At 36.2% G+C, this 27,522-nt stretch overlaps 1 protein-coding gene across 1 annotated transcript; it reads left to right on the top strand.

The window, feature by feature from the left end:
* Positions 1–1,368: 1,368 nt before the first annotated feature.
* On the top strand, positions 1,369–27,496 carry pkn2a (protein kinase N2a). Its single transcript, XM_077226452.1, has 22 exons — positions 1,369–1,731; positions 6,570–6,861; positions 14,013–14,167; positions 15,156–15,285; positions 15,375–15,520; positions 16,576–16,804; positions 17,407–17,589; positions 17,707–17,816; positions 17,913–18,056; positions 18,288–18,363; positions 19,892–20,051; positions 20,152–20,269; positions 20,526–20,662; positions 20,739–20,826; positions 21,454–21,545; positions 21,641–21,817; positions 22,809–22,871; positions 24,402–24,478; positions 24,555–24,697; positions 25,419–25,526; positions 25,626–25,706; positions 25,809–27,496. Exons 1-22 carry the CDS (start codon positions 1,711–1,713, stop codon positions 26,010–26,012), a joined length of 2,934 nt encoding a protein of 977 aa, XP_077082567.1. The 5' UTR covers positions 1,369–1,710; the 3' UTR covers positions 26,013–27,496.
* The last annotated feature ends 26 nt before the right edge of the window (positions 27,497–27,522 follow it).

Here is a 27,522-nt window from a genome sequence, read left to right as displayed (position 1 = left end):
ATTATGCATTCAGAAAAAAAAATACTCAGTGAGAACATTTTTATTAATGTTTACAGCAAAATAAATTAAATACCATAAATTATTAAAGGCTTGACGTGTCATACGTTTAGGACCATTCCATCATGTCCTTATCTGTAATTATTGTAATATGGATATTCTTTTGTGACTCATGCAGCCAAGAAGAATGATTGATGTACTTCTCTATGCATCTGTCTTCTTAACCAGTCTGACTATCAGTCCATATTTCTGATGAGTATTATTGATTCATTATTCTGTAGTAAGGATTTGTCCTTTAAATGAGTTTATATTTTCTGCCCATAAACTAAAATAAATTGGATGGTACGTTAAAATCGAAGCATTATAAAAGTTGCTGCTCCTGCATATAGTAACTCTGAATACATGTCATTAATTTACCTGTCAAATAATATAAATAATTAAATAATACAGAAAGTTGTTCATGCACCTAAAAAATAAATCACAAAGGAATGAGTTACACTGCTTTAAAAGCATAAGTCCCTAAAGAATAATTCCTAATAAAAGAATGTGGCCCTTCCTCATAGAATCACAATAGAATGACGGTTGTGCTACTTCTGTAGAATAAGTCTATATGCAATAAGTATAGCTAATCCTATAGAATACATCCCAATACAATTATTTGTGTTGCTACTACAGAAAAGAAATCCCAATAGAATGAATATTGTTATGACAAATGAATATTTTAATGAGTCAAATCTAAGTCTAACACATATTTAAAGACACGCCCACCCAACATACATAATTCCAGAAGGCTCAAGAACTGTACGTTTTTTAATAATAACAATCGTTATTCTATAAATCCTATAGAAATAGGATTTTAATTTACATCTTGCTTGAATTTTTTTTGTGCATTTTAATTTATTTTAATATTTAAATTTTAATATTTAAATTACTTAGTCATCCTGTGATGGGGGGCCCCCTAGTGGACCCTGGTCCCCAAATTGAGAATCACTGATACAAGTAGTCATTATAGGATTCTATAGAATCATTTACTATATTAAATAATTTAAAACAGAATGATTTGTGTTTCAAAATCATTATAGCCTATATATAATGTGTTACTGCGATAGAATACGTCGCGATTTTTTTTTACTTCTACACAAAAAGTCCGTATAATGAATATACCTCTCCAATAAAATAAGCCCTAGCTTGGTTTCTTGTGCTGCTCCTACGAAATAAATCTCAGTAAAATCGCTCAAATAAGTGTTATTTCTGAATACAGTTATTAGATATTATTAGACCTGAATACAGTAGATTAAGTCCTATAATTAGTGTTGCTGCTCCTGTAGAACCAGACTGTTGTGTTGAAGCCTCTGTGTTTATGAAACTGTTATTGATCACATGATCGAGGGTGGACTAGCAGTGGCTGAACTGGGTGCGGGAACAGAAACTTGCACTTGGGTCGTTCTGCCACCCGCCTCCCCTTGCCTTGTTCCAATATTAGCAGCAGCAGAGCTCAAAGTTCACCCCAAATGCGCGGATCTCTGGGTTTAAACCCCTACATTTACAACAAACCTTCAGCTCAACCATGGGACCCCCTCCGTCTCCCGGCCATGATCGTACGGAAAAAAATAAAGAGCTTTTCGCTTGAGACGGAAACATTACAGCCTTGTTTTTTTTGGGAGTGACTCACCTCCCCTTCCCCAGTTTGATTCAAAAGAGTTCACAACCAAGATGGCCGCCGATCCCATGCAGGTAGGAAAAGTTTGTTATCTTGTGCAATATTGATGTAAAGAATCTTGAATGATGTAAAGTGTGCACGGCGACTTTTATGCTTCACAAACATAGTATGCGCCCTAAGCGCAGTTCTCTGGCGCACTTTCAAACTACTTCTTTTCTTCCTTTGGGACGAGCTTCTCCCTCCGCCGAAGAGCTCATAACACGAGAAAACGGGGAACGGGGCATGAAAAACACTTATGACAGGAGTTGAGAGCATGTATTTTCTCCCGTGCAGTCATAGTATTGTCTCCATTTAAAATTGGACCGATTTTATGCGGCGTTGCCTATTGGAAAACAAGGAGTTTTGATGGATTAGAATTGAAACCACTGGCTGTCTTAACCTAACTCAGTGAGCTGCCTAACTAACTTTAGACTGCAAAATGGGATGAAGACAAAACCTATAACAGATTTAAATAAAGCTAATACACAGTATTTTAGTCAGTCCACTGCCGCCCTCCACCATTATACCACCACAGCATTCCTGGATATTGAGGCGTAGTATAAAGTTTACTGGGAAGTTTAGTATGAAGTTCTGTTCTCGTGGTTAATGCTTGTTTTGAGATGTTTTCTACAAATCATTTTGTAGTTATTTGGTTGTTGGGGTTTGTCTTTTTGTTTGGTGCTGAACTGCAGTCTTCTTTCTAACATTTTGAAACTAAGCTAGTTATCAAGCTAAACTGAATGTGTTTATAATATGTAGCCTACACATCTTTTAACACCCGCTCTAAGAGGTCTGTTAGGTAATATAAACTAACAAACGAAACAATTTATACATGAACTATTCCAGGTCAAGTCACCTTCATTTATAAAGCGCTTTTAACAGTATGGATTAGTTCAAAGCAGCTTTACAGTGATAATAGAAATTACCGTAACAGATTAAAATAAAATTAAATCCAATTCTTTCTTTCTTTTTTATTAACTGTTTATTTGCTTTTGAAACGTCTTAAATGTCAAGATAATATTTGTGGCAAATGGATGGCATTTCAATAACTGCAATGAGCTGTAACTCAAATTATAATGTGCATTTTTGTGGAAGACATCTAGATATGGACTTTAACCCTTTCTACAATAGTTACTTTTTTAAATCCACCCATTAGCCTATCAATTTTGATGTTGTTGTTCACAGACATAATCATCATATCTGAACATTTTGCCAGTGTATTCAATTTACGAGCAGAATTGTGTGTTTTTCAGCTATTTAAAAGTGGAAATGACACTGTTGTTATCAAAACATGTTTTGTCAGCATTGTTCCCAGAGCTGATAAGTCCAAGAGTATTATGGAAAGTGGAAGAGACACTGCTGCATAGTTTGGTTTTATGTGGTGAATGAGAGGTCTGATGACATTGTTGTTCGTTAAAGTGCTCTTTAAGACTCACTTTAGCGTATGAAGGGAGATTTTCACCCCATCAATTTGTTTTAATAAGCAAAGCTCGTTATTTATTTAAAAAAATGTTGCCCTGCGGATTATGCTGTTTTGTGTGTGTGTGTGTGTGTGTGTGTGTGTGTGTGAGACTTGTCCTGAGTGTAGCACAGCAGGCAGTGCAAGCCAGGGAGGAAGAGATAAGGTGCAACTGGTTTTTTCCTATAGTAACTAAAATGAAGTACAGAAGTTGCTTTTCCATGACCTTCAGTTGATCCATGAATCAGTGCTGTACGTGTAAACATAGTGCCAGTTATTTATTTATTTCTTTTATTTTTTTGCAGACAGTGAAATGTATGAAGTCATGCATGAACCAAATCTAAAATTTCAGACGATTCAGCCCAGTTTTGCTTTTAGTTCTTACTGACAGGAAAAACTTAATCAGCTTAATGCAGATTTATTTTGATTAATGAAGCATGATATATCTGTACCATATTGATTATCTGCTAATATTAGATATATTTTAATTTGATCTATATTGGTTGAGATTGGATATTTAGTTAAAGGTAGGGTAGGCAATTTTTGGAGAGGCTCGCAATAGTGAGCTAGCTTATAGGGCCCATATATACTCACGGCGAAGTTCTTCTTCGTTTAGGGATAAAACAAAGTCTAATGTCAGTAAGTCTAAAGTCTAATGACACGTCTAATTCGCGAACTAATGACTCATTTGAACCGATTCGTTTTAATGAATGGTTAAAACAACTGATCTTTCCAACACTGAACTCACGAGACGTCTGACGTCCCGTTTGCCCCCGTGCACACATTTAAAATCAGCGTGTGTGTGTAACATGCTGGGACCCACAAGGTGGTAGAGTAGGCCTACATGTATAGGTAGGCTATGTTATGAAAAAATAGAGTAGCTTTTCCATCGCTACTGTAAATAAAAACTAAAAAAATAATATGAATAATTTCCTTCCTATCCCTTGCTGCCACTGGACAAAAAAAAAAAGTCCCTACCGACCCATGACCTCAACTGACAACCAACCGGAACCAAACTTTTTTTTTATGCCTTATCAGTTCTGCTGTCGGTACTGGAGAAATTAAGAAAATACACGTAGGCCTACTATTTATTATTGCTATAAAGATGTAATCCTGAACATGTTTATCTCGCCAAACGTTTCTATATACAATAATATTAAACCATTTGTCTGTGATGCAATTTTGCTATTCGCAGTCCAGAAGGGAGAGAGAGAGCGATCTCTCACGCAGAGCCACAGCGCGCACAACACTACAGTCCTGCTTAATGAGCGACAATGAGGACAGAACTAAACATTCAAACGTGGTTACACTTTAGATCTGGATATTATTCTAATTTTATTTTAGATTTCGGCTTTCAAAGATAATAAAAAGAAGATATTTGAGATGAAACCATTACAAACTAGAAGCATTTTGTCTAGCGCAACTTCCTTCCCTTCACAGCGATGCGCTGTCATTTCTTCCTAAAACCCAAACGTACCGTCAGAATCAGCACGATCGGTGATTGTTTTAAAATGCAGTCTCTACTGTTGCTAGATTGCGGAGGCATTTAATCATTAAAAGAGCTATTAAAAGCACAAAAATCTGCGCAAGAGGCGCTGTTCACAAGGCGAGGCGCGCTCCGAAACGGACTGCAACCAGACAAGAAAAGTACTTTGGGCTTCATGTGCGCATCTTAACTATCAAATATACATAAAAATATAAAAATGACCAGCTCTGAGATTCTCTGAAACACAGTTTGTTCACTCAAACACAGTTTATGTCTTAAATGGACGTAAATAGTTGGGAGAAAATGATGGTGCATCAGTCACCTATTAGGTGTGTATTCGGGCTTAAAGGTGCAGCAGTCTAATAAACCTGCTGACGATTGAGCCATTAATGCGAATCAAACAACAAAAGGCAGAGATAATCACTCACAGCTCTTGAATGAATAACTTAAACTTTAATAAGCATTAATCTATCTATGATAAACTATGCAGTGCTATTTTACATTTGATTACTAAATTAGATTTCTTTTCAGACAAAAACACTTACCTGAAAAGTAATGTTAGTAGACCTTCCTGAAATTAAAGCACTGTGTATATAATTTGTATCTTTTTTAATTGTATTCTTTTTTTGACCATGTGTTTGTACTTGTTTTTGCTTATCGTATCCTATCTCATGTATATAAAACAAAAAAGCCTGCACACTGCTGCATAACAAAAGCTGTGGGTATTTTATTCGTTTTGTTAAAGCATTGCTTTTTCTTTTGCTATAGATATTTTATATTTCAAAATATAAAGCAAATTTTAATTATTACCCGAATGTAAAAAAAAACGCACACAATAAAGAACCGATAAGAATACCGTTAAAGTACCGGATCGATAAGCATTATCGGTAAGAGTAGAAATACCGTTAAAACCTTAACGATACCCATCCCTACTGACGACACCCCACAGAGGGAAGTTTATGTAAATATGTGCTCGTTTTCCTCTCAATACCAAAATGAACACACTAACAAAATAGAGAAAACCGCAAGCATTTTTTAATCAAGCATCATAAAAGCATCTGATCATCAGCAACTTGGATTGATTTGGACCACTTAACTTAGTTAATGCATTCAACCAGTATAACATACATTATATATATATATATATATATATATATATATATATATATATATATAAATAAATACATTATAATGTGATGCCTAAATTCACTTCTGGCAAGTTTTTACTGTTTTATTTTATATATATATATATATATATATAGACCAAATAGTATTGAATTTTTTAGCATTTTTCAGCCATAACTGAAAATTACGTATTGACATTAGTATCGGACAGAATATTATTAGCACATCCCTATATATGTTCAGATGTAGATGTATTTGAATTATATGAGAGTATTATAGAATCAGATATGTTTGGCTAATTGTCTGTGCATGTTTGACGAACCTCACCTTCATCCTCCCTTAGACCTGAATGAGCACATTCTGCTGAAAGTTTTCAGTACTTTATGAAGCTTTATTTATGGCTACAATTTCCCCTGGAGGAAGATTAGAGGAGCTGTGTCAGTTCTCTTACATGTTGTCATGAGCCCATGAAGAGCTGGGCTAAGCAGGATTTGGCTCACCCACTCAGACCAGTTATCCTCCCTGCTGATGTCAGTGATACTGTGTTTCTTTGTTTGTGTACCTGTCTGTGTTTTCGTTCATGCTTATGGGGTTTGTGCGCAAGGTGCAATGCGAGATGTGAATGCAATATAAAATATATAACTCATGTTACTGTAAGCAAAAATGAATCCTTATTTTGGAATTTCATTCATGTGTTGACTAAGAATGTTTTATTTATTATTTTATTTTTTGAATGGAAAAAATACCTTTTATGTGAAAGTTTTGTATTTATTTGTGATGACTAAAAGTTTTATTTTGTACAGGCTCACATGGTTTCGGAGCAGCTGGGCCTGGGGCACAACCTTGACCTGTCTGATACCATGGTGCAGCAGAAGCTAGATGAAATCAAGGAGCAGATCAAGAGGGAGATCCGCAAAGAGCTGAAGATCAAAGAGGGGGTGGAGAACCTCAGAAAGGTCACCACAGAAAAAAAGAGACTGGCATATGTTGATAATATGCTCAAGAAATCCAACAAGAAGTTAGAGGAGCTGCATCAAGAGCTTCAGGAACTCAACGCTCATATTGTGGTAAAGGATCCGGAGGATCTTCTCTTAGGTATGAGCAAAGCAGTCATAAGTAAGCTTCAACCATCTGCTGTGCCCCATATGATTCAACCCCCATTGCAAATCAGATTTATTGGCAAAGTGTACAGACTTTCGGCTGTTTGCAATGTGCAAAACAAACAAAAGTCATTGAAATGGCTCAACACAACAAATGTTTCAAGTGGTTTCCCCAAATTCAACTAAAAATGCAACTTTTAATGACTTCTGCAGTCTCAAAATTATTCAACCCCCTTCATGGCAAGCATCTTTGATACTTAGTAGAACACATTTTTGCTGTTATGGCCTTCTGTAAATGAGATAACCAGACACCAGCTTCTAGCAGCGTTTCTGAGGTATCTTAGCCCATTCCTCATGGGCAATGGCCTTTAGTTCAGTAATATTCTTGTGTTTGCATGCTGCAACCTTTCTTCAAATCCCACCAGAGATTTTCTTTGGGGTTCAAGTCAGGTGACTGTGATGGCCACTGTAGAATCTTCCAGGACTTATTCTGCAACCAAGCCTTGGTGGAATTTGAGGTAGGCTTGGGATCATTTTCCTGTTGGAAGGTCCACTGACACCCAAGCTTCAGCTTCCTCACTGACGTCATGACGTTTTGTCCTAGGATTTCCTGAAATCTTTTTGGACCACTCTTTTGACAGTCAAATGTGACACTCAACAAAACTAGGCTACGTTTATTTAATTTAGATAGATTTGAAAACTGATTTTTCGTTTCAAAGCGTTCTCCGTCCACACTAGCGTTTTCCAAAAGTTTCTCATCCACACTGAAACGTCGGAAAACGCTAAATTCACCTTACAGCTCATGCGTAAACCTCCATAAAGGCTCACTGAGATGATAGATACAACAAGACATCAAGTTATCACGCAATTCTTCTGGCAGGATCATTTTATTTAGCAAAATATCTCATCATTCACTCATGCGTCCAGGTCTCATCATTATTTGTTTGGTCTAAAACGCAACTGCTCTCATGTTTTGCCGCAGGACAGCAAATGCGAGTGAATTTTCTGTAATCTTTGCAGGAGAGTGATATGAAGAGGTTGGAAAGTAACATATTTTAGCCACTGTGTGAAATTGAATAGCACATAACAGGCAAAAGGCCAGTATAATCATGAATATCTATGGGTTCAATATGTCTCACATGACTAAACTTATATCATAGTTTTCAAATACCTCCGGTTTCACTGTTCACATTACAATGCAAAAATGTAGTTTACAAATGTATCCTCTATGGAGAGCTTTTCAAAAAGCTTTGTTTTCGTTGCTAAAAACGCCGTCTCGGTCTGTACGTAAGGCCAAAACGGAGAGAAAAAGATGCGTTTTCAAACAAAAAGGTGTTAGTGTGGACAAGCCCCTAGCCAGTTCAGATATTTCATGTGTTCTAACTCAAGCACACCTGGTGCAACTAATGAAGCCCTTGATTAGTTGCATCAGGTGTGTTTGAGACAACACCTGTTTTGCAGATTTGTGCTGTTGTGATGGATTCTATTCAGGGGGATGATTAATTTTGAAACTGCAGAAGTCATTAAAAGTTGCATTTTCAGTTGACTTTGGTGAAACATTAGTTGCGTTGAGCTATTTCAATTACCTTTGTTTGATTTGTTCATTGAAAACAGCTGAATGTCTGTAAATTTTGCCAATAAATCTGATTTGCAATGGGTGTTAAATCATTATATCCAACCTTATATTGTGTGTGTGTGTGTGTGTGTGTGTGTGTACACGTACTTGCGTACATAGACACAGACACTGCTGTTCAAAAGTTTGTGATCAGTTTTTTTTAAAGAAAGTAATACTTTTATTCAGCAAGGATGCATTAAATTGATCAAAAACATTTATGATGTTTCAAAAGATTTCTATTTCAAATAAATGCTCAAAATACTTTTGAACTTTCTATTCATAAAGGCTCCAGAAAAAGTAAATGCATCATGTTTTTGACAAAAACATTAAGCACCACACCTGTTTTCAACATTGATAATAATAATAAGAAATGTTTCTGAGCAGCGAACCTATTTGAATGATTTCTGAAGGATCATGTGACACTGAAGACTGGAGTAATGATGCTGAAATGTCAGATTTGACATCACAGGAATAAATACATTTTAAAAATGTAAAAAAAAAAAAAAGTTTAATAGTACTATGTTTTAGTCATTTCATAGTCATTTTAAATTATAATAGTATAGTTGTTTTTTCTTTATATTGTACAATATATTGGTGCGGGTAATATTTTAAAACATGCTTCATTTATTTGATCAGAAATACAGAACAAAAATGATTAAATGGTGCAGTCTTGCGGTTTCCACTGGGCCATCCTTATTGTTGCTATGTTTGAAAAAAATGTCTTGCTCCACAGTGTCCACAAAGCACCTTTTGATTGCTTTGAAGATAATAAGTAGGTTTTACATTTGAGATATGTGAGCACAATAACACAATACAGGTGTAACAGTTCATCTAAACTAAGTGATTACAGAGCAACCCCCTTTGAACTATAATACATTATGGTGAAGATATCTGCCAGAAGTTTGGTCAAATCTCTTGCTTTACTACCCACATCCTTATATGGGACAAGATTTAGCCTGGCATGGAAACCTTATCTGATGTGAAGGGGCTTTTGTTTGGTGACTCAGCGCAAGAGGAATGTCACCGCGTGTCACACCTCTGTGTTGACCTCCTCAGTCTGTGTCCACTGAGCAGAAGTCAGCAGATCTGCTTCCAGACGCCGCTACAAGAACAGCATGCCAGTGCTAGTGTCTCACTGATGATGTAATCGTGCTATCTGTTGCTCAGCACTTGAAAGGACTGGAGCCCAGACGGTGGGCTTTCCGTATAGCATGTACACTACCGGTCCAAAGTTTGATTAAGATTTACATTAATAAATAATTAAGATTTAAATTAATTAATAATTAAGGTTTTAATGTTTTTCTCACCAAGGCTGCATTTATTTGATCAAAAATACCGTAAAACACTAATATTGTGAAATATTATTACTATTTAAAATAACTGTTTTCTATTTGAATATATTTTAAAATATAATTTATTCCTGTGATGGCAAAGCTGAATATTCAGCATCATTACTCCAGTCTTCAGTCACATGATCCTCCAGAAATCATCCTAATATGCTTATTTACTGCTCAGTTGTTATCAATTATTGTTTGTGCTATATATATATATATATTTTTTTATTTTTTTATTTTTTTTTTTTATTGTACTGTCTTAAAGTTTTGAATGGTAGTGTATCACGATTTCCAGAAAAAATATTAACAGCACAACTGTTTTCAACATTGATTATAATAAATGTTTCTTGAGCAGCAAATCAGCATATTAGAATGATTTTTGAAGGATCATGTGACACTGAAGACTAATGATGCTAAAAATTTCAGCTTTATCACAGGAATAAATTACATTTTACAATATAATAAAATGGACAACAGTTATTTAAATTGTAATAATATGCCTTAATATTACAGTTTTTATCAAATAATTTTTGATCAAATAAATGCAGCTTTGATAAGCTTGAGGCATCTTGTAAAAACGTCTTTTGACCTGTAGGAAATAAATTGCTAGTCCAGTATGTTAAAGGCATGTAATCTGCTTTTAAGCACCTCTTAAGTCTCCTTGTAGTAGGTTAGTAATATCTGCTGTGTGGGTGTATTATTCTCCTACCCTGCGGACTCTAATTATAATAACCACAACAGATGCATCTGTATTTATGCCTTGTGTAATGATGTGACTCAGAGGATTCTCCAGGTCCTCAAAAAAACACATTGGTTCATCATTAACATGTGCTTCCCACATACTAAGGTTCTCTGTTAAGATTTATTAAGCACAGACAACCTTCTCACTTCCTCTCTGAACCTCAACAACCTTCATAATTTGAATGTGTTGCCTATGTAGCAGTTTTATTTAGATCAACACATTTTTGGAGATATGTTATGTTTTGGGATTGTTGTGATGTTATCATATCCTTTAACTTCAGATTAAATGGTTTAATTTCATTTATGGTTCGTATTGTTTGAGGTTGACTGTATATATAGAGGCACAATTTTGATGAAAAAGCTGAATTTTCAGCATCATTACTCCAGTTTTAATTGTCACTTGATCCTTCAGAAATTCTAATATGGAGCATACAAGAAACATTTCTTATTATCAAACTTTTTAAGGGCTCAAGAAAGGAACTACAGTCTCATGTAGCCATATTTGACTACTAAACAGGGTTTACCTTATAGTCAGTTCCTAAGAATAAGACATATTTGATCAAATAGAACAGACTTTAATATTGAGTCAGGAAAATTGAATGATCAATTTTTTGCATGTGGATAAAAGAATCAGTGATTGGAGTCGTCTCTGGAGAAAGTTAATATTTTAGATGTCTCAATTAAATATTCCAAAATAAAGCAAACTTTGTTGATGTTATGTTGTACCACATATACATGTGTCAAAAAAATCTTTAAAAACAGTCATATTTTAAACACAAACGAGAAATGTAAAGAATTATTTAGTGAATCTTAATGAGAGCAGCGCCATGACCGGTATGAAAGCGAGGCTGTGAGGAATAGACTTACCGTGCTTTCAGTGGCATCCTCTGTAAAAAGCTATATAAAGCTCCTAGATCTCTTATCATTTTCCAAAGATCATATTGTCTGGGGTTTTTGTCTACTGAAATTTCTCAGAGATATTTTTGCAGTGAAGTAAGCAGAACAATCCAAAAACATGAAATAACAGTACAACCCACTGAAGAGATGTATGTCTGTCGCTCACAGCCTCGCTTTTATTACCATTAAAAATCAAAGATGGCGCTGCCGTGAATATGGTCAATGATGGACCTCTATTTATGTATTCTAGGGGAAGAAATTTAGGGGAGTAGTTGGTACATACCAACACCACTTCTGTTCAAATGTATTCAAAAACAATCAAAGGTTCATGCAGACATTTTTTGGCTTGTCGTGACCTAAAAAAAGTTAATACGTTGGTGAGCTATTCTAATAAAAGAGGAATTTGAAATCAGACATTTCATTTTTTATTCAATAAATGTGATATAATAACTTTCTTGCCCTTGTAGCCTTCAATATGTGTGTAAGACCAATCGTCAGATGGGATTCCATATTAATGAACACAGAAGTGCTATAAATAGAACCAGTTGCTCGACATTTCACAGATGTATATCATACAGTTAATGAATTGTTTTTTTTGTGGAATAGATATTGTATTTTCGATGCATCGTAACATGAATAGGGAACAGAAATGATTACAAACTGAAAGCAGATTAATTTTTCGTCTTGATACTTTACAACCACATGGTTTGAATGAAGACTTTTAGTCTAGTTTTTTATATTGTGAAGCTGTTTTTTTCTCATTCCTTTTTGGATATTGATTAATTGTCAATTGAGTAACTGGTCTATGATTGATTGATTGAATACACACGTGTTTATATGTAACAAATTGTATATAAAGATAAAATGTTTCAAAAGCATGTGTACACTGAGGAAGGCCCTGCATGACCAAAATATTAGTTTAGGTTTTTAAAGGCACTTATTGCATGTCATGTAATAATAATAAAAAGATTGCTAGTATCTTGGCATGTAATCATGTTTTGGATATGCAGCAATTGATTTTCAAGCATTGAGGTTTTTTTTTACACTTTTTAGAAGGAATTAATTATCCGTGTTGAAAACAGTTGTGCTGCTTAATATATTTGTGGAAACCATGTTACATTTATTTTCAGGATTCTTTGAATAGTAGAACTTTAAAAAAAAGTTTAAACTCTTCTTTACTGTCAATAATCAATTTAAGGCATCCTTGCTGAATAAATATCTGAAATAAAATTGCATTTCTTTAAAAAAAAAAAAATCTTAATGACCCCAAACTTTTTTTCTTCAATCTGATGAATCCAACAAAAAGTTTAAAAATTAAAGCTTTGCTAAATTAATGGAAGGGATATCTTTTTTAATTAACATTTTTTTATAAACTTTTTTATCATATATTTTGCCTTTTAATATATTAACCTTGTTGATTTAACAGAAAAGTGGGGAGGAAGAGAAAAGTGCTTCATGTAAATAAAAACTGTTTTGCCATTACATCTGTTGAAGTCTACAGCATCAGCTATCAAAAAATATACACATGCGTGTGTGTGTGTGCGCGCGCGCGCGTGCGTGCGTGCGTGCGTGCGTGCGCGCGTTGCCTGCTACCATATTTTTTTTTTTATATTATCCAGCTCTGCAGTCACATTAAGTGCCTTAGTGTGAGCTGATGTTTTTGTTTGTTATTAGCAGAAGTCTAACTGGTTTCATTTACTTATAGAGGTGGGGGAGTTGTTTTTCTAGTCTGTACATGTAAAGTAGTGCTGTGCTTCACTGAAATAATTTCAGTTTTCACAGCCACACAAAAACATCCTGGAAAACTGCAAGACTTAAGCAGTCAGACTCATAAGAGTGCTTCACCACGTGGACCGCTTTTTAAACTTTGCTGCACCAATAATGACAAATTAATTCAAAGCATAAAATAAAAATATTCATACTTGGATTAGTGCAGCTTCTAAATGTGACTCTTAAAGGTCAAACAAAGAATCAGGGTACTTTTTTTGCAACATCCTTCCTGTTATTTGTGGCTGAGCCAAAAATCTGTACCTATCTGCAGAAAACTACATAAACTTAATTTATGTTGCTCTCATATTACTCAGCTTCTTCTGACTCCTGAACCAAAGAAATGTTCATTATTCAATTGGTCCTTTAGGGTGGTGGCTGTGTGGAGAAGTAGTTTAAGACATGGTCTACTAAACAAAATGGGTTCAAGCCTCCCACAGGGGATATCCATCATCACCATTGTGCCCTTGAGAAAGACACTTAAATAGATAAACCACCCAAATGAAAACCGTCATCATTTAGTCACCCTAATGTCATTCAGACCTGTGTGACTGTCTTTAGTGGAACACAAAAGAAGAACGTTGGCAACCAAGCAACATTGTTGTCCACTGACTTCCATTGTATTAAAAAAGAAATTCTCAAAATATCTTCTGTCATGCAGGTTTAAACAACAAAGTGTGAGTAAATGATTACAGAATTTTCATTTTTGGGATCTGTTTAACGGGTTGCTCCAGGAAGTCTTTCCTCAGATTCTCTTCAGATCCTACTAACTTTCTATCATTTGTTTCCCAGAGTGCCCACTTACACTGACCAGCCCCAAAAGTGAAGCACGAACATGCACTAGCAGCAGCAGACTAGCGGCCCTGAAAAAACAGAACGACATTGAGTTGAAGGTGAAGCAGGGGGCCGAGAACATGATCCAGATGTATTCAAATGGCTCCTCAAAGGTAATGTACCATTTGGTTTTATTTAATGACTCTTTTTGCTTGAGGCTTCTCTTTTTCCAGTGATGTAGAATCCGGGACTCTGTTGTTTACAAAGCAGAGGAGAGAACACTATAGTCCCCTTTTGGCCCTTAACCTACACACACAACCAGTCAAACGTTTATTCCTGTGATGCAAAGCTGAATTTTCAGCATCATTACTCCACTCTTCAGTTTCACATGATCCTTCAGAAATCATTCTAATACGCCAATTTGCTGCTGAAGAGACTTTCCTTATTACTATCAACGTTAAAAACAGTTGCTTAATATTTCTGTGGAAACGGTCATAGATTTTTTTTTTTGGATTCTTTGATGAATAGAAAGATCAAAAGAACAGCATTTATTTGATATAGAAATCTTTTGTAACAATACAAATGTCTTTACTGTCAATTATTCATTTCTTTCAAATAAAAAAATCTTACTGACTCCAAACTTTTGAATGGTAGTGTACGAGCAAGGAAAAAAGTCCAACACATGAAATACATCTAAATTCACTTTGTTAGAAACACGGACCCCAGAACTCCTGCTTCTCTTTTAATGTCATGTTAGAGTGGAGCTTTCCTGAGAGGTTTGGCCACAGGAGTGGTGCTGACGGTGAGCTTATCCCCTGACTACACACACACCGTCAGGGAGGATGTGGAGTGTTAACAGGCCTGAAGCACAGTGCAGCCCTATGGGAAATTAAACAAGGGCTGATGTCAACCAGGAAATGACTTGTAAACGGAAGCCTTTCCTTCTCACAGTCTGTCAGACGGGACGCAGTCCCTGGAATATGTTTAGCCTTTGACCAGCATGCACGAGAGTGCTTCCAACATTAAAAATATGATAAATGTCTAATAAAGTGAAGAGAAAATAAAAAACATGAAGAGAATTTCCTGTCAAACAACATTTCATAACATAAAATCTGTATTTGTATTTGCATGACTTCTATGACTATGTTGTTGACTTCACAGGACAGGAAACTGCTTGCAACAGCTCAGCAGATGCTTCAAGACAGCAAAACAAAAATCGAGTTCATCCGAATGCAGATCCTCAAAGCCAGTCAAACCAGCGAGCTCAGCTTCGACAACAATGATGTCATTGGTAACACTCAAATGTAGTTCCTCCAGCATTAGCTGTCACAGTTCAACAAAACACAAAGTAATAAATATATTTGTGGCGTTGTGGTGCAGCCAAACCCATCATCAGCCCACTGGACCTGCGGGTGGAGGAGCTCTGCCATCACACACGGATAGAGTACGCTGTGGCCGAGGGGGCCAAGAATGTCATGAAGCTGTTGGGCTCTGGTAAACTGGCTGAGAAGAGGGCGCACTCAGAGGTATCTTCAACCGTATTGTCATCATTGTCTAAAACTGGACCTCATGGGGCATCTGACTTTTAGCACTATTTTTAAGTTTTAACATGTGTATAGTTTTCACCTTCTGACCCTTGCAGTCTTCGAAAACAGGAGTGTCCACCAGAGAGAACACCAGCAATGTACGAGCTTGACATAGAATAGAATAAAATATTTTTTTATTATTTTATTTGACACTAATTTAATTTGTAAGCTTTCTTGTGTGAAATAAAAATTTAAAAAAATTTGTACGCTTGCATGTTAGTGTGAAATAAAAATCAGATAATAAAATTTGACAGACATTCTTGACAGACATAGTCACTATCTCCTTGTTAAGTTGTGGCACAACAAATACTGGTTCCAAAAATCTGTTCCAAACTCAGATAGTTGATGTTAGCCATTGACATCCGTAGTTGGAAAAAATACTATGGAAGTCAATGGCTAACATCAACTGTCTGGTTACAAACATTCTTCAAAATATCTTCTTTTGTATTCAGAAGAAGAAAGAAATTCATACAAGTTTGGAACAACATGAGGATGAGTAAATCATAACAAAGTTTTAATTTTTGGGTGAACCATCCCTTAAAGCTAAGCTTTAAAAACTCACAATGTACACTACTGTCTCTGGTCTCGTGGTGTCCCGGACACCAATATTTTTATGATTCATAAAAGATGAATCTTTTTCTGGCCATCTGAGATTCCAGTATGAAGATAAAAGTGAGACTCGTGATTTTTGATAGTACTACTGCACACCGTGAGAGTGTATTTTAGCTCCGTTTGTTGTTTGCTTTTGGGATTTGATAGAGCGTTTGGACCCGGAAATGTTAATTCGTTAAGTCAGACTTCACAACCAGATGGACCAGAATTATATGCAAAAAAAGAGCTGCATGAAAATTCTCCTTTTGTGTTTCATGTCAGAAATATTAAACAGTTTTGAAACGACATTGTTGGTGAACTATTCTTTTACTGCCATTGTTTTCAGCTTACCATATACAAAGTAAGGTTCATCTGTGCATCCATGTAACTGTCATTAATTCTAGGCCCAAGCCAGATTCAATGAGTCCAATCAGAAGCTGGATTTGTTGAAGTATTCCCTGGAGCAGAGACTCAATGAGCTTCCGAAGAACCACCCCAAGAGCAGTCTGATCATGGAGGAGTTATCGCTCATGTCCTCTCCGGCCCTCAGTCCCCGCCAGAGCTTCATATCCACACAGAAACACAACAGCACTGTCAAGAACCAGAACAGCTCCAAACCAGCTGCACTCACAGGTGACTAACACGTATTACCTTCAGATTTAGCTTAATATGTTATATAAGTGTTAAATTTAACTGTTAACCAGGGTCTGTTCTTAAAAAAAAAGTAATGCATACTTTTATTTATCAAGGATGCATAAATTGATCAAAAGTGACAGTAAAGACATTTATGATCTTATAAAATATTTATATTTCAAATAAATGCTGTTTGCAAACTTTCAATTAATCAAAGTATCCTGAAAAAATGTTTCACCGTTTCCTTAAAAAGATTTAGGTGAACAACTGTTTTTGCACAACATTGATAATAATAAGAAATGTTTCTTGAGCAGCAAATCCGCATATTAGAATGATTTCTGAAGGATCATGTGACACTGAAGACTGGAGTAGTGATGCTGAAAATTCAGCTTTTCCATTTAAAAATATTAAAATAGAAAACAATTATTTTAAAACAAAACAATATTTCACAATATAACATTTTTACTGTATTTTTGATCAAACAAATACAGCCTTGGTGAGCAGAAGAGTCTTCTTTCAAAAACATTTTTAAAAAATCATACTAACCAGAAACTCTTTAACAGCAGTGTTTTTTTAATGGTGACTGTTATCGACTAAAACAGGCAAGTTAGAGGTTCGACTCATGGGATGTCAGGACCTGTTAGACAGGGTTCCTGGACGGTCAAAAGCCACATCGGTGCCGCTGCCTGGTTGGAGCCCCAGTGAAACGCGCTCCTCTTTCATGAGCCGTGGGAACCGCAGGGGAACCAGTGTTCGAAATCTCTCCAAAAATGATGACTTGTCCAGTTGAGTAGTTCTTAGTGTTTACTTTTAAGTGGGTTTTCACCAGCCCTTTATTTGACTTTATACAACTGTGCCAGTTGAGGAGCTTAATATGTGTATGTGTTTCTGTTTGACTCCAGATGAGATTAGTGCTGTTCTGAAGCTTGACAACACTGTAGTTGGTCAGACCAGTTGGAAACCTGTCAGTAATCAGTCATGGGACCAGAAGTTTACGTTAGAGCTAGACCGGGTAAAACTCACAGTACATGTTTATTTAAACATGATGCATTCAAAACACTCATGCATCTTGTTTCTATATGCTGTGACAAATGTTTGTGTACCGTAGTCTCGTGAGCTGGAGATCTCTGTGTATTGGAGAGATTGGCGGTCTCTTTGTGCGGTGAAATTCCTGCGACTGGAGGACTTCCTGGACAACCAGCGGCATGGAATGTGCCTTTACCTTGAGCCACAAGGGACTCTGTTTGCAGAGGTACCTTTACAATATTGTCTCTCAGCGATCAATACTTTCTCACAAAGAGCCCTCTGATTAGCAGCCTGGAGCTCTGTGAGAAAGTCAGAGGAATTCCTCACGCTCGGTGGCCCCTGAAACCCCTGAGCAGGTTTTCCCACCTATTCTTCTTTAAAGAAACTGAGCCTAGTAGATCTGAAGTGGAATTTGATTAATTTTTAGAGCTTGGTCTAAAAGCCATTTTTGTTACAGGTAACCTTTTTTAATCCGGTCATTGAGCGAAGAACCAAACTCCAAAGGCAAAAGAAGATATTTTCAAAGCAACAAGGTAAACACATCTCAACTACATTGACTTTTTTTTGTAATTGTCAATTCATCAGACCCTTTAGGCCTTGTGTCCACCAAAGCGTTTTTAAGCCAGCTGAAAATGTCAGGCGCTCTGCTGAAACGCCTAGCTGTGGGCACTTGAGAGTGCTTCGGCAGCGCAGCATTTTTTTTTCGTTTTGCTTGCTATAATACGGAATATCTGCGGAAGTGTTACTATCTCATTTCATATACAGTATAGTTTGTTTCTGAATTTTTTTTCTTCGAAATTTCGATACAATGTATAGTATTTTTTCTGGCTGTTGTTTTAAATTTTGATGCTTTTTATTATGCTTGTTGTTGTCACAGTTGCCGTTGTACAAGCAGGATGTGGTGGTTGGTCGTGTTGTATTCGTCCCGCCCCCCCTCCTCTTTGACAGCTGGGTAAAAAGTGACAGGGATACCCAAAGTTGAACATTCTTCAACTCTTGATGACCAGTAAAAAAATGGCGAGCACTCAGCGTGAAATAAACGCGGCATGTTGCTGGTGCTCCCATTGAAAACAATTGGAAAAATATGCTAGCCTCGGGAAAAAAAACGCTTTGGTTTTCATTTTTTTACTGGGTACTCAAAGCGCTTCCACATATGAAAGGGGGAATCTCCTCAACCACCACTAATGTGTAGCATCCACCTGGATGATGCAACGGCAGCCATAGTGCGCCAGAACGCCCACCACACACCAGCTTATTGGTGGAGAGGAGACAGTGCTGAAGCCAATCATGACATGGGGATGATTAGGAGGACATGATGGACAGAGGCCAAGGGGCATATTTAGGGTTACTTGCACCAAAAACAAATGGAAAAAAAATAGCTTTGCAGGAGTTTTTGCTTGACTTGTAGAATGAAATTGCGGCCTTTTTTTTTGGTAGTGGATATTTAAAATTTCTATTTGAACTCCTGCTTGTGTATAGAATAAATGCTCAGATGGCCTAATACATTTGCCAAAAAGAGTAATATGCAACAATTATTGTACTGTATTCCAAAATGCACTACACTCAAGACTCAACTTTTCATTTTCAGTGTGAGGGATGAAACAAAAGTAATAAGTCACAATTTCCTTTTTTATTTGATTGAACTGTAAAAAGTTAAAATGTTTTTACACATAATTTGATTAAAAATGCTAAATAACCTTTTTTTTTTACAAGATGACAACTGGACACCACTTACTAAAATCCTCATGAATTGATGGGGTAAATTAAAAATTGACCCCAAAAATGTGTTATTTCAACCTAATTAACTCATAATGGGTCAATTACAAATGCAGTGCCTTTTTATAATGCAGGCACTTTGCTTGTAATAAAGCAAAACAGTGATTTTTTCCCACCTGTTAACAGACCAGGGCTTCAGTCCCAAATCTGCTCCTGCACCATTACACCATTTAGTGCAAGTTATGTTATTGTCATAGAGATCATGGTTATAAAAACAAGAAGCTACAAAGTAAAGGGGTTTATAGGGGTCTGATGAATTTGTCTTTTCGTCTCCCATGTCTGTAGGGAGAACGTTTCTGCGGGCCCCTCAGATTGGCATTGGTACATGGGGCCGGCTGGTGAAGAGGGCCATTCCCTCTCCCAATAACTCATTTAGTCCTCAAATGGCCGAGCTGGCTGCTGAGACTGGACATAGCAGTCTCCCAGGAACCCCTGCTCTGAGGAGGTATGAATATAGAATTCACACTAACACTGGTAAACAAGTCACTTTTGTCTAGGTGGTGCTTTTTTTTATGTGTCTGTTTGTATTTGTCTGGCCTCTCTAGTGACCCAATAGTGGCAAAACTGGACTTTGACAAAGATGCTACAACAAAGCCTTACTCTCCTGTTAGTATAAGAGAAGTCCTGCCTGAGGACCAGATCCCCAACAAAGAGCGAGAACAGGTAACATCACACGCTATCATGTGGTTGTTGTAGAGATACGCCGCCCAGGCATCTGAATTGATGCCATCTGTTTCCTTGAAATCACAGTTAAAAGACTCTGAGGATAAAGATCTGAAGCAGACATATAATTCATGTTCAGTCTCTCATCTGCCCCCTTGCATTTGAAAGCAATAGGAAATCCCTTCATCGTTACTTTTATTAACATAAAGATCCAGTCTCATCTTGTATAAACAGAATGTCTTTTTTTCTTTTACAGGACACTTTGACCGCGTTTGACTACCGAATTGACAGGAATAGCATCATTGTTCAGTCTGACCTTGAGGAAGTCGTGGAACGTGAGACTCAACCGTCAGCATTACAGCTTATAACTTTTCAAAAGAACACAGAAATAAGGTGAACTTTTTATAGTTCATATGTTTTTCTTGTACTAACAAATATACACTTGACTGAAGGTCTTTTGTTGCTTTAGGGAAGAAGAAGAAGAGCAAGAACAGTTTCATTTCAGTCTTAAAGACTTTAAATGTGTTGCAGTGTTAGGACGGGGACATTTTGGAAAGGTACGAGGGTGTTCATGCTTAAAAAAGTTGTTTTATTATTTAGTGGTGATTAAGGCAATATTACTATTGGATATTTACTATACTTTGGCTATTTTTGTACATGCTCATTTTTAGAATGTATTTGTCGTCATCTTATGCTCACTTCAAGTTTCTAGTTTTTTTTACTTATATAGCACATTTAAAAACAGCAAGCACAGCTGAACAAAGTGCTGAACAACACAAAAAAACAAAAAAACACAGGGCAAACCACTCATTTATGACAGAAGCTCACAGTGAATTGAAAGCCAAGGAAAAGAAATAGGTTAAAAAAAATGAACACTGTTAAATGTAATCTTTAGAATGTAAAGATTCTAGATATTCTAGAGATTCTAGATTAAGATATAATTAATTATATTAATTATATATATATAATTAACATTATTTATTTAATATTGACCATTTATCACCTTTTTTAGCAAGTGATCAGGCTTTCCAGGATTTTTTTTCTGACACAGATCATAGTGACCCCTAACAACACCTTAGCAACACATTTTGGTTCCCTGCCAAATACCCAAAATGGTGGCAGTGAAAGGCAAACACTATTCACAGAAACATCTAACATCTGTATCACTTTACCTTTTTCCTTAGGTGTTACTAGCTGAATACAGTATTACAGGTGAAATGTTTGCCATTAAGGCCCTTAAGAAGGGAGATATTGTTGCCCGTGATGAGGTTGAAAGGTAAAACTTTTTTCAAAGTTTTTATATGATCATTTGTGAGCAACATATATCAACTACTAACTTATTTGATCCTGTCTTGTTTCCTATTTTCCCAGTTTGATGTGTGAGAAGAGGATATTCGAGACTGTGAACAGCGTGCGGCACCCGTTCCTGGTCAATCTTTTTGCGTGTTTCCAGACAAAGGAGCATGTGTGTTTTGTGATGGAGTATGCAGCAGGAGGAGACCTCATGATGCACATTCACGCCGATGTGTTTTCAGAGCCACGGGCCACGTGAGTGACACAAAAGTCGTGTTTTTTAACCCTAGTGCATCCTTATGGACATTTTTGTCCTTTTGGGTTTTTTTAATTTTGTATCACTTTGTCTGTGTTAATGCAAACTGCATAAAATTTGGCAAAGGTGTGTATTTTTATTGGAATTGTACCAATTCACCGCCATTTCCTTTAAAAATCTATTTTGCACTAGGTACACAAAATACTCCCTCCCAGCGCCTTTTGAACAAAAATGTCCCCATTGAAACCCATTAAAACTGCAATTTTTTATCCCATGGCCATTTAACTATAAAATTATGCAATCTTTGTTAAGATGCTTTCATTCTGTTGGCAAGGCTTCAAAATTAAAATTTTTACTATTTTTTTATCAGATGGTGCCTTTTTTTCAGGTTTGGCCTATAAAACAAATACTCGCTTTATTCCTGTTTTCTGTTTCGGCATATTATACTGACAATTGGATAAATTATGCAACAATATTTGTGTGGGTGTGTTGGTATGGATGTCAGAGTGTGGTTAGTATGTGTGTGTTAAAAAAATATGTATGTTTGTAGTGGAGTTTTGCTTGCACCCAATGGGGAAAATCTGTTACTGCACCCAAACAAAATCTTACCGAAAGCTAATTTTTTGAGACGCAACTTATTTAGATTTATGGCTTTGATTTTCTAGCCGTTTTAGAGTTCAACTTGTTTCATAAAATATATATTTTATATAAAATAATGTTCATAAATAATTTTCATAAACTTAAACCTATATATCTTTTTTTTTGGATTTTTTTTTTTTTTTTTTTTTTTTTTTTACTTCAGCAATAATCTGCCATGGGTTTTCTTTAAAATTATACCAAACTTAAGTCTGTGCTTAAAGTTTTTTGACACAGACATTTTTGTCCTCTATTTACCTATGTGTAACTTTTTTTAATTGATGCACAGAGTTAAAATGGTTGTAATCAAGCCTTTATCAGCACTACATCTTCTGTTGTTCTTGATTGTTGCAGGTTTTATGCTGCTTGTGTCGTCCTGGGGTTGCAGTTTTTACACGAGCACAGGATTGTATACAGGTATGTGGAAAAATCGGTGGTGTTTTGTACTTAAGGCCCGATATACTTCAAAACTGGTGTGACGCCAATTTGAACAAAATCAGGTCAAAACAAAGTTTGTTTCTGTAGTTTGAAACGGCTTGCCAAAGCGATCCAGAAAAGCTTACTCCAGCTGCTAAACACCTTCGAACTACCATTGGTTTGTGTCGATGACAAATTAAGTTGGTGTGTGTTGAGGCTCCGCCGTCTTTGACGTGGAAAGATTATTTTATCCTGTTCAGTCCGTTGAGATCAGACGTCCACGAGTAAAAACATGAACACGTTGGAGCTGCTTTATAGTAAAAACTGAAGTTGTAATTCTAATAGAAAGAGACACATTGACACTTTAATACTGTAAAGCTACTGCTTTATCTCAATTTTAGGTATAAAGTGCTATATAAATAAAAAAGGCTTTACTTGACCTTAGTGCTTAATTGAAGAGTTCATGCAAACATACACATTGCTATGATCAGATGCTTTCTTAACTGCTGTTTTCTCACCGCTGACATTTTTCTTGTTTATTTTGATATTGAAAAAATATTGAAAAGGGAAGCGCGCAGCACATATTCATCTAAATGCCGCCCTCATCAGTGTGGGCGCCGTCAGTATGTATAAACTTTATTTCAGACCCAGGAGGATCCATATCACAATAACAACACACAGAGTAAAAACAGAGAAAAATACAAATCCCACAATGTTCAGTGTCTAACATACAGACATGTTCTCCAGTGGTTCCACAGTCTGGAAAAAAATCTGACAGAACTTCGCACAGGGTTAGTCAAAACGGCGATTAAGTCATTTTCTGACTCGGATACCCTACACATAAATCTATACATTAAGTTACGTAGCACTGCAGAACAAGTAGGCACCCCGGCACTGACAAACATATTGCTTGCACTGGAGCTTCTTGGAGCTCTCAGCAGCAGCCTCATGCAGTCATTATAAGCCACTAGTTTTCTAATGCTGCCTTGCTTATAACGACACCACAGGTGTGCAGTATACAGAGGTGTACAATATGCTCTAGAGAGTAAAATCTTCACAGATACCAAACACATGCTAAACTTACGACACAACATGTTCGCTTGGGCATACAGCTTCTGACGCTGCCTATAGATATCCTTATCATCAATAATATGGCCCAAATATGTAGTCTCTCTGCACACCTCAAGTACAGCGCCAGACAGATAGAAGTCAGGAAAGTTTGACTGTCTAACCTCTCTTCTTCTGATAGTCATGATCTTACTCTTTCTTGCATTGTATTTTATATAAAAATCAGCACCATACTGCGTGCATATTCTCAGAAGCTGTTGTAGACCAGCACTATATAGTCTAAAAATGACCATATAGAATAAATAAAGATGATTAATTAGTGAGTCTAGTATGTTCGCTAACAGTATACTTTAAAGTAAAGAACTTCACCGCAAGTATATCGGGGCTATTAACAATTACAATTTTGACAAGAATGTTTGCTTTTCATTTATTTATTTGAGAATTAATAAATGTATTCTTCAGAGATCTGAAGTTGGATAACTTACTGCTTGACACAGAGGGATTTGTCAAGATTGCTGACTTTGGTCTTTGCAAAGAAGGTAAGGGTATGTTTGTTTTTTGTGTTGCCCTCTGTACAAGCACCAGATGCACATGTTCTACCTCTTTCTGTGTTAGGAATGGGTTACCGGGACAGAACGAGCACTTTCTGTGGCACTCCAGAATTTCTGGCTCCTGAAGTGTTAACCGAAACATCCTACACACGTGCAGTGGACTGGTGGGGGCTCGGCGTGCTCATTTTTGAGATGCTTGTCGGGGAGGTCAGAGCTCATCTACTTGTTCATCTCTCCAAATATACTATTATGTAAAATATAGGGGTCTGCAAGATTTTTGAATGTTTTGAAAGAAGTCTCACCAAGGCTGCATTTATTTTGAAAAAAAACCTCCCGTGAGTAATATTGTGAAATATTATTACAATTTAAAAGAACTGTTTTATAATTTAATATATTTAAAAATCTTCTCTCCAGTCTTCAGTCACATGAAAATATTCACATTCAGATAATATTCTAATATGCTGATTTGGTGCTCAAGAAACATTTCTTATAATTATTAACGTTGAAAACATTTCTGAAATCTGTTCTTTGGTCATTTCAGGATTCTTTGATGACTAGAAAGTCAAGAAAAAATCATTTATTTGAAATGGAAATCTTTTGTAATTTTATAAATGTCTTTATTGTCACTTTTGAACAATTTAATGTGTCTTTCCTGTATAAAAGTATAAAATCTTTTATGTAATCTTACTGACACCAAACTTTTAAACGGTAGTGTACCTCATAACCATCATTCTGCTCAAGGTGTATGGCATTGTGACTCTACTTGACACATGAAAACAGACCAGAGAAGAAAACAATCAACAAAATAATGTTCACACTCAAATAAATGTATAAGTGTGAAAGTTAAATCAATATCAATCATAGGTTGTCTGTAGTTTTAGGGTTTTTTAGGCATTTTGTGCAACTAAATGGATTCATGTTTTCATAGTCTCCATTTCCCGGTGATGATGAAGAAGAGGTGTTTGACAGCATTGTAAATGATGAGGTTCGCTACCCAAGATTCCTCTCAACGGAGGCCATCTCCATTATGAGAAGGGTTGGTACCAGGAGCCTTTACCAGTGTGGATTTACCAAGTGTTGACACATTTTGTAGGAGTATCAGTTTCGTTATCAATTTTTTTCACTTTGTACACAGTTATTAAGAAGGAATCCAGAGCGACGACTTGGAGCTGGTGAACGCGACGCAGAGGATGTGAAGAAACATCTGTTCTTCAGGGTAAGTTCCGAACCATCTAGCTATATATCTTGAATCCTTACAAGAATTTTTTTACCTCTCTCTCTCTGAATATAAATATTATGTGTATCTTATTTTTTCCAGAATATTGACTGGGATGGACTATTAGCAAAGAAAGTGAAGCCGCCATTTGTACCCATAATCCAAGGTTCCAGTGACGTTAGTAACTTTGACAATGAATTTACCTCAGAGGCTCCAGTGCTGACACCGCCCAGAGAACCCAGGCACTTAAATCAGGACGAGCAGGACCTGTTTGTAGACTTTGACTATATTGCAGACTGGTGTTAGCCGTGTGTCGGCATCCCTCCCTCTACACACACAGATGCAGATAATGTGAATCAGACTATTTGCTGATTTTTTTAGGAATACAACAACCTCTTTTCTGTTTTGACATTTCATCAGAGATGATTGGACCTAAGCACTGACTGAGAAAAACATGAATTGACCAGTACAGTTTTTAACTATACTGACAACTAACCACAGCTCATGAGAACCATGTGATCAGGTGCCTTGATGGCGCCCCCTAGTGTTGTGGAAGCCAAGAGGCCACAGAATTGAATCAGTAACACTGAGAAGGATATTGATTTCGATATTTTTGTATTTAAAGCATTTACAATGTGACTGGTTAAAAAAAGTCTGTCATATGTCAATGTTAATTATTTAAAAGTATTTTAAAGCCATAGATTGAAATAATAGGTATCTGATATCCAGTGAATGTTCAATTTGCCACCATTACCAAAACATCTAGCCATTTTTATGCAATGGAGTCTATACTCTTCCCTACAGTACAGTATTAGTGCATTATAGTTACAATGAAAACCGCAAATGATAACTACCATAATAACTCTAGTCATATATATATATGTACATGTCATAGTGCTCTGAAACAGGAAATGTATCTTCTTTCATTCATTAAGTTATTTTTGTCAAGTTTAAGCATCATGTTGTTGTTTTTTAACCAGACTTAAGCTGTCAGTGGATTTACACTAGCGTTCAAAAGTGTGGGGTCAGTAATAATATACATAGCACTGAAGACTGCTGAATATTCAGCTTTGCCCTCCCAGGAATAAATTACATTTTAAAATGTATTGAAATAAAAACTTATTTAACTTGTAGTAATATTTCAAAATACAGTTTTACTGTTTTTTTAAATCAAATAAATGCAGCCTTGTTGAGCGTAAGAGACTTTCAAAAACATTCTTACTAAAAAAAAAATCTTACTGACCACAAACCTTTGAATGGTAGTGTGTGTGCGTGTGATAGGCAATCACATTACCTCATTTGTTGAGTTAGCACTAGTTGTTCCCTACTGAAATTCTTCCATTTTCATGAGCTTTTGTTCACAAAAAAAACTCATAAATGATGGACATTAGTCATGACAGACTGGAATCCATGCTAGACACTAAATATCAACATGAACAATATACTATAACCCTGATGTTCAAACATGCACCTGAAGTTTCATAGGTGTAATAAGCAATCCAAATGGAGGGGTAGATACTAGTTTGAAGTCTGGTGTGTTATATAGGCCACACTACATGAACACTATCAATCAAGCTGGAAGCACTAATTTTTGTCTAATATATTCACGTTTTATCTAAATTGTGGGGAAAAAATGGACTGTACAAAGGTTTTCTACCCTCTAATGTCTAAACATGATGCAATGGAAATGTTTCAATGGTACAGTTAAGTTTGACTTAAGTTTGTAAATAACAGGTTTTGCTAAAACGGTCAGCCATCCCAAATGCAAAAAATTAAATGTTCATTATGTACGTTTTGAGCCTCTTTCTGAACAATT

The sequence above is a fragment of the Siphateles boraxobius genome, unplaced genomic scaffold, assembly GCF_051911475.1.
Source record: "Siphateles boraxobius isolate OS27281-9 unplaced genomic scaffold, OSU_SipBor_1 1, whole genome shotgun sequence".
Taxonomy (NCBI): Eukaryota; Metazoa; Chordata; class Actinopteri; order Cypriniformes; family Leuciscidae; genus Siphateles; species Siphateles boraxobius.
The sequence above is the reverse complement of the archived record's forward strand: the minus strand, read 5'-3'. Positions and strand labels throughout refer to the sequence as shown.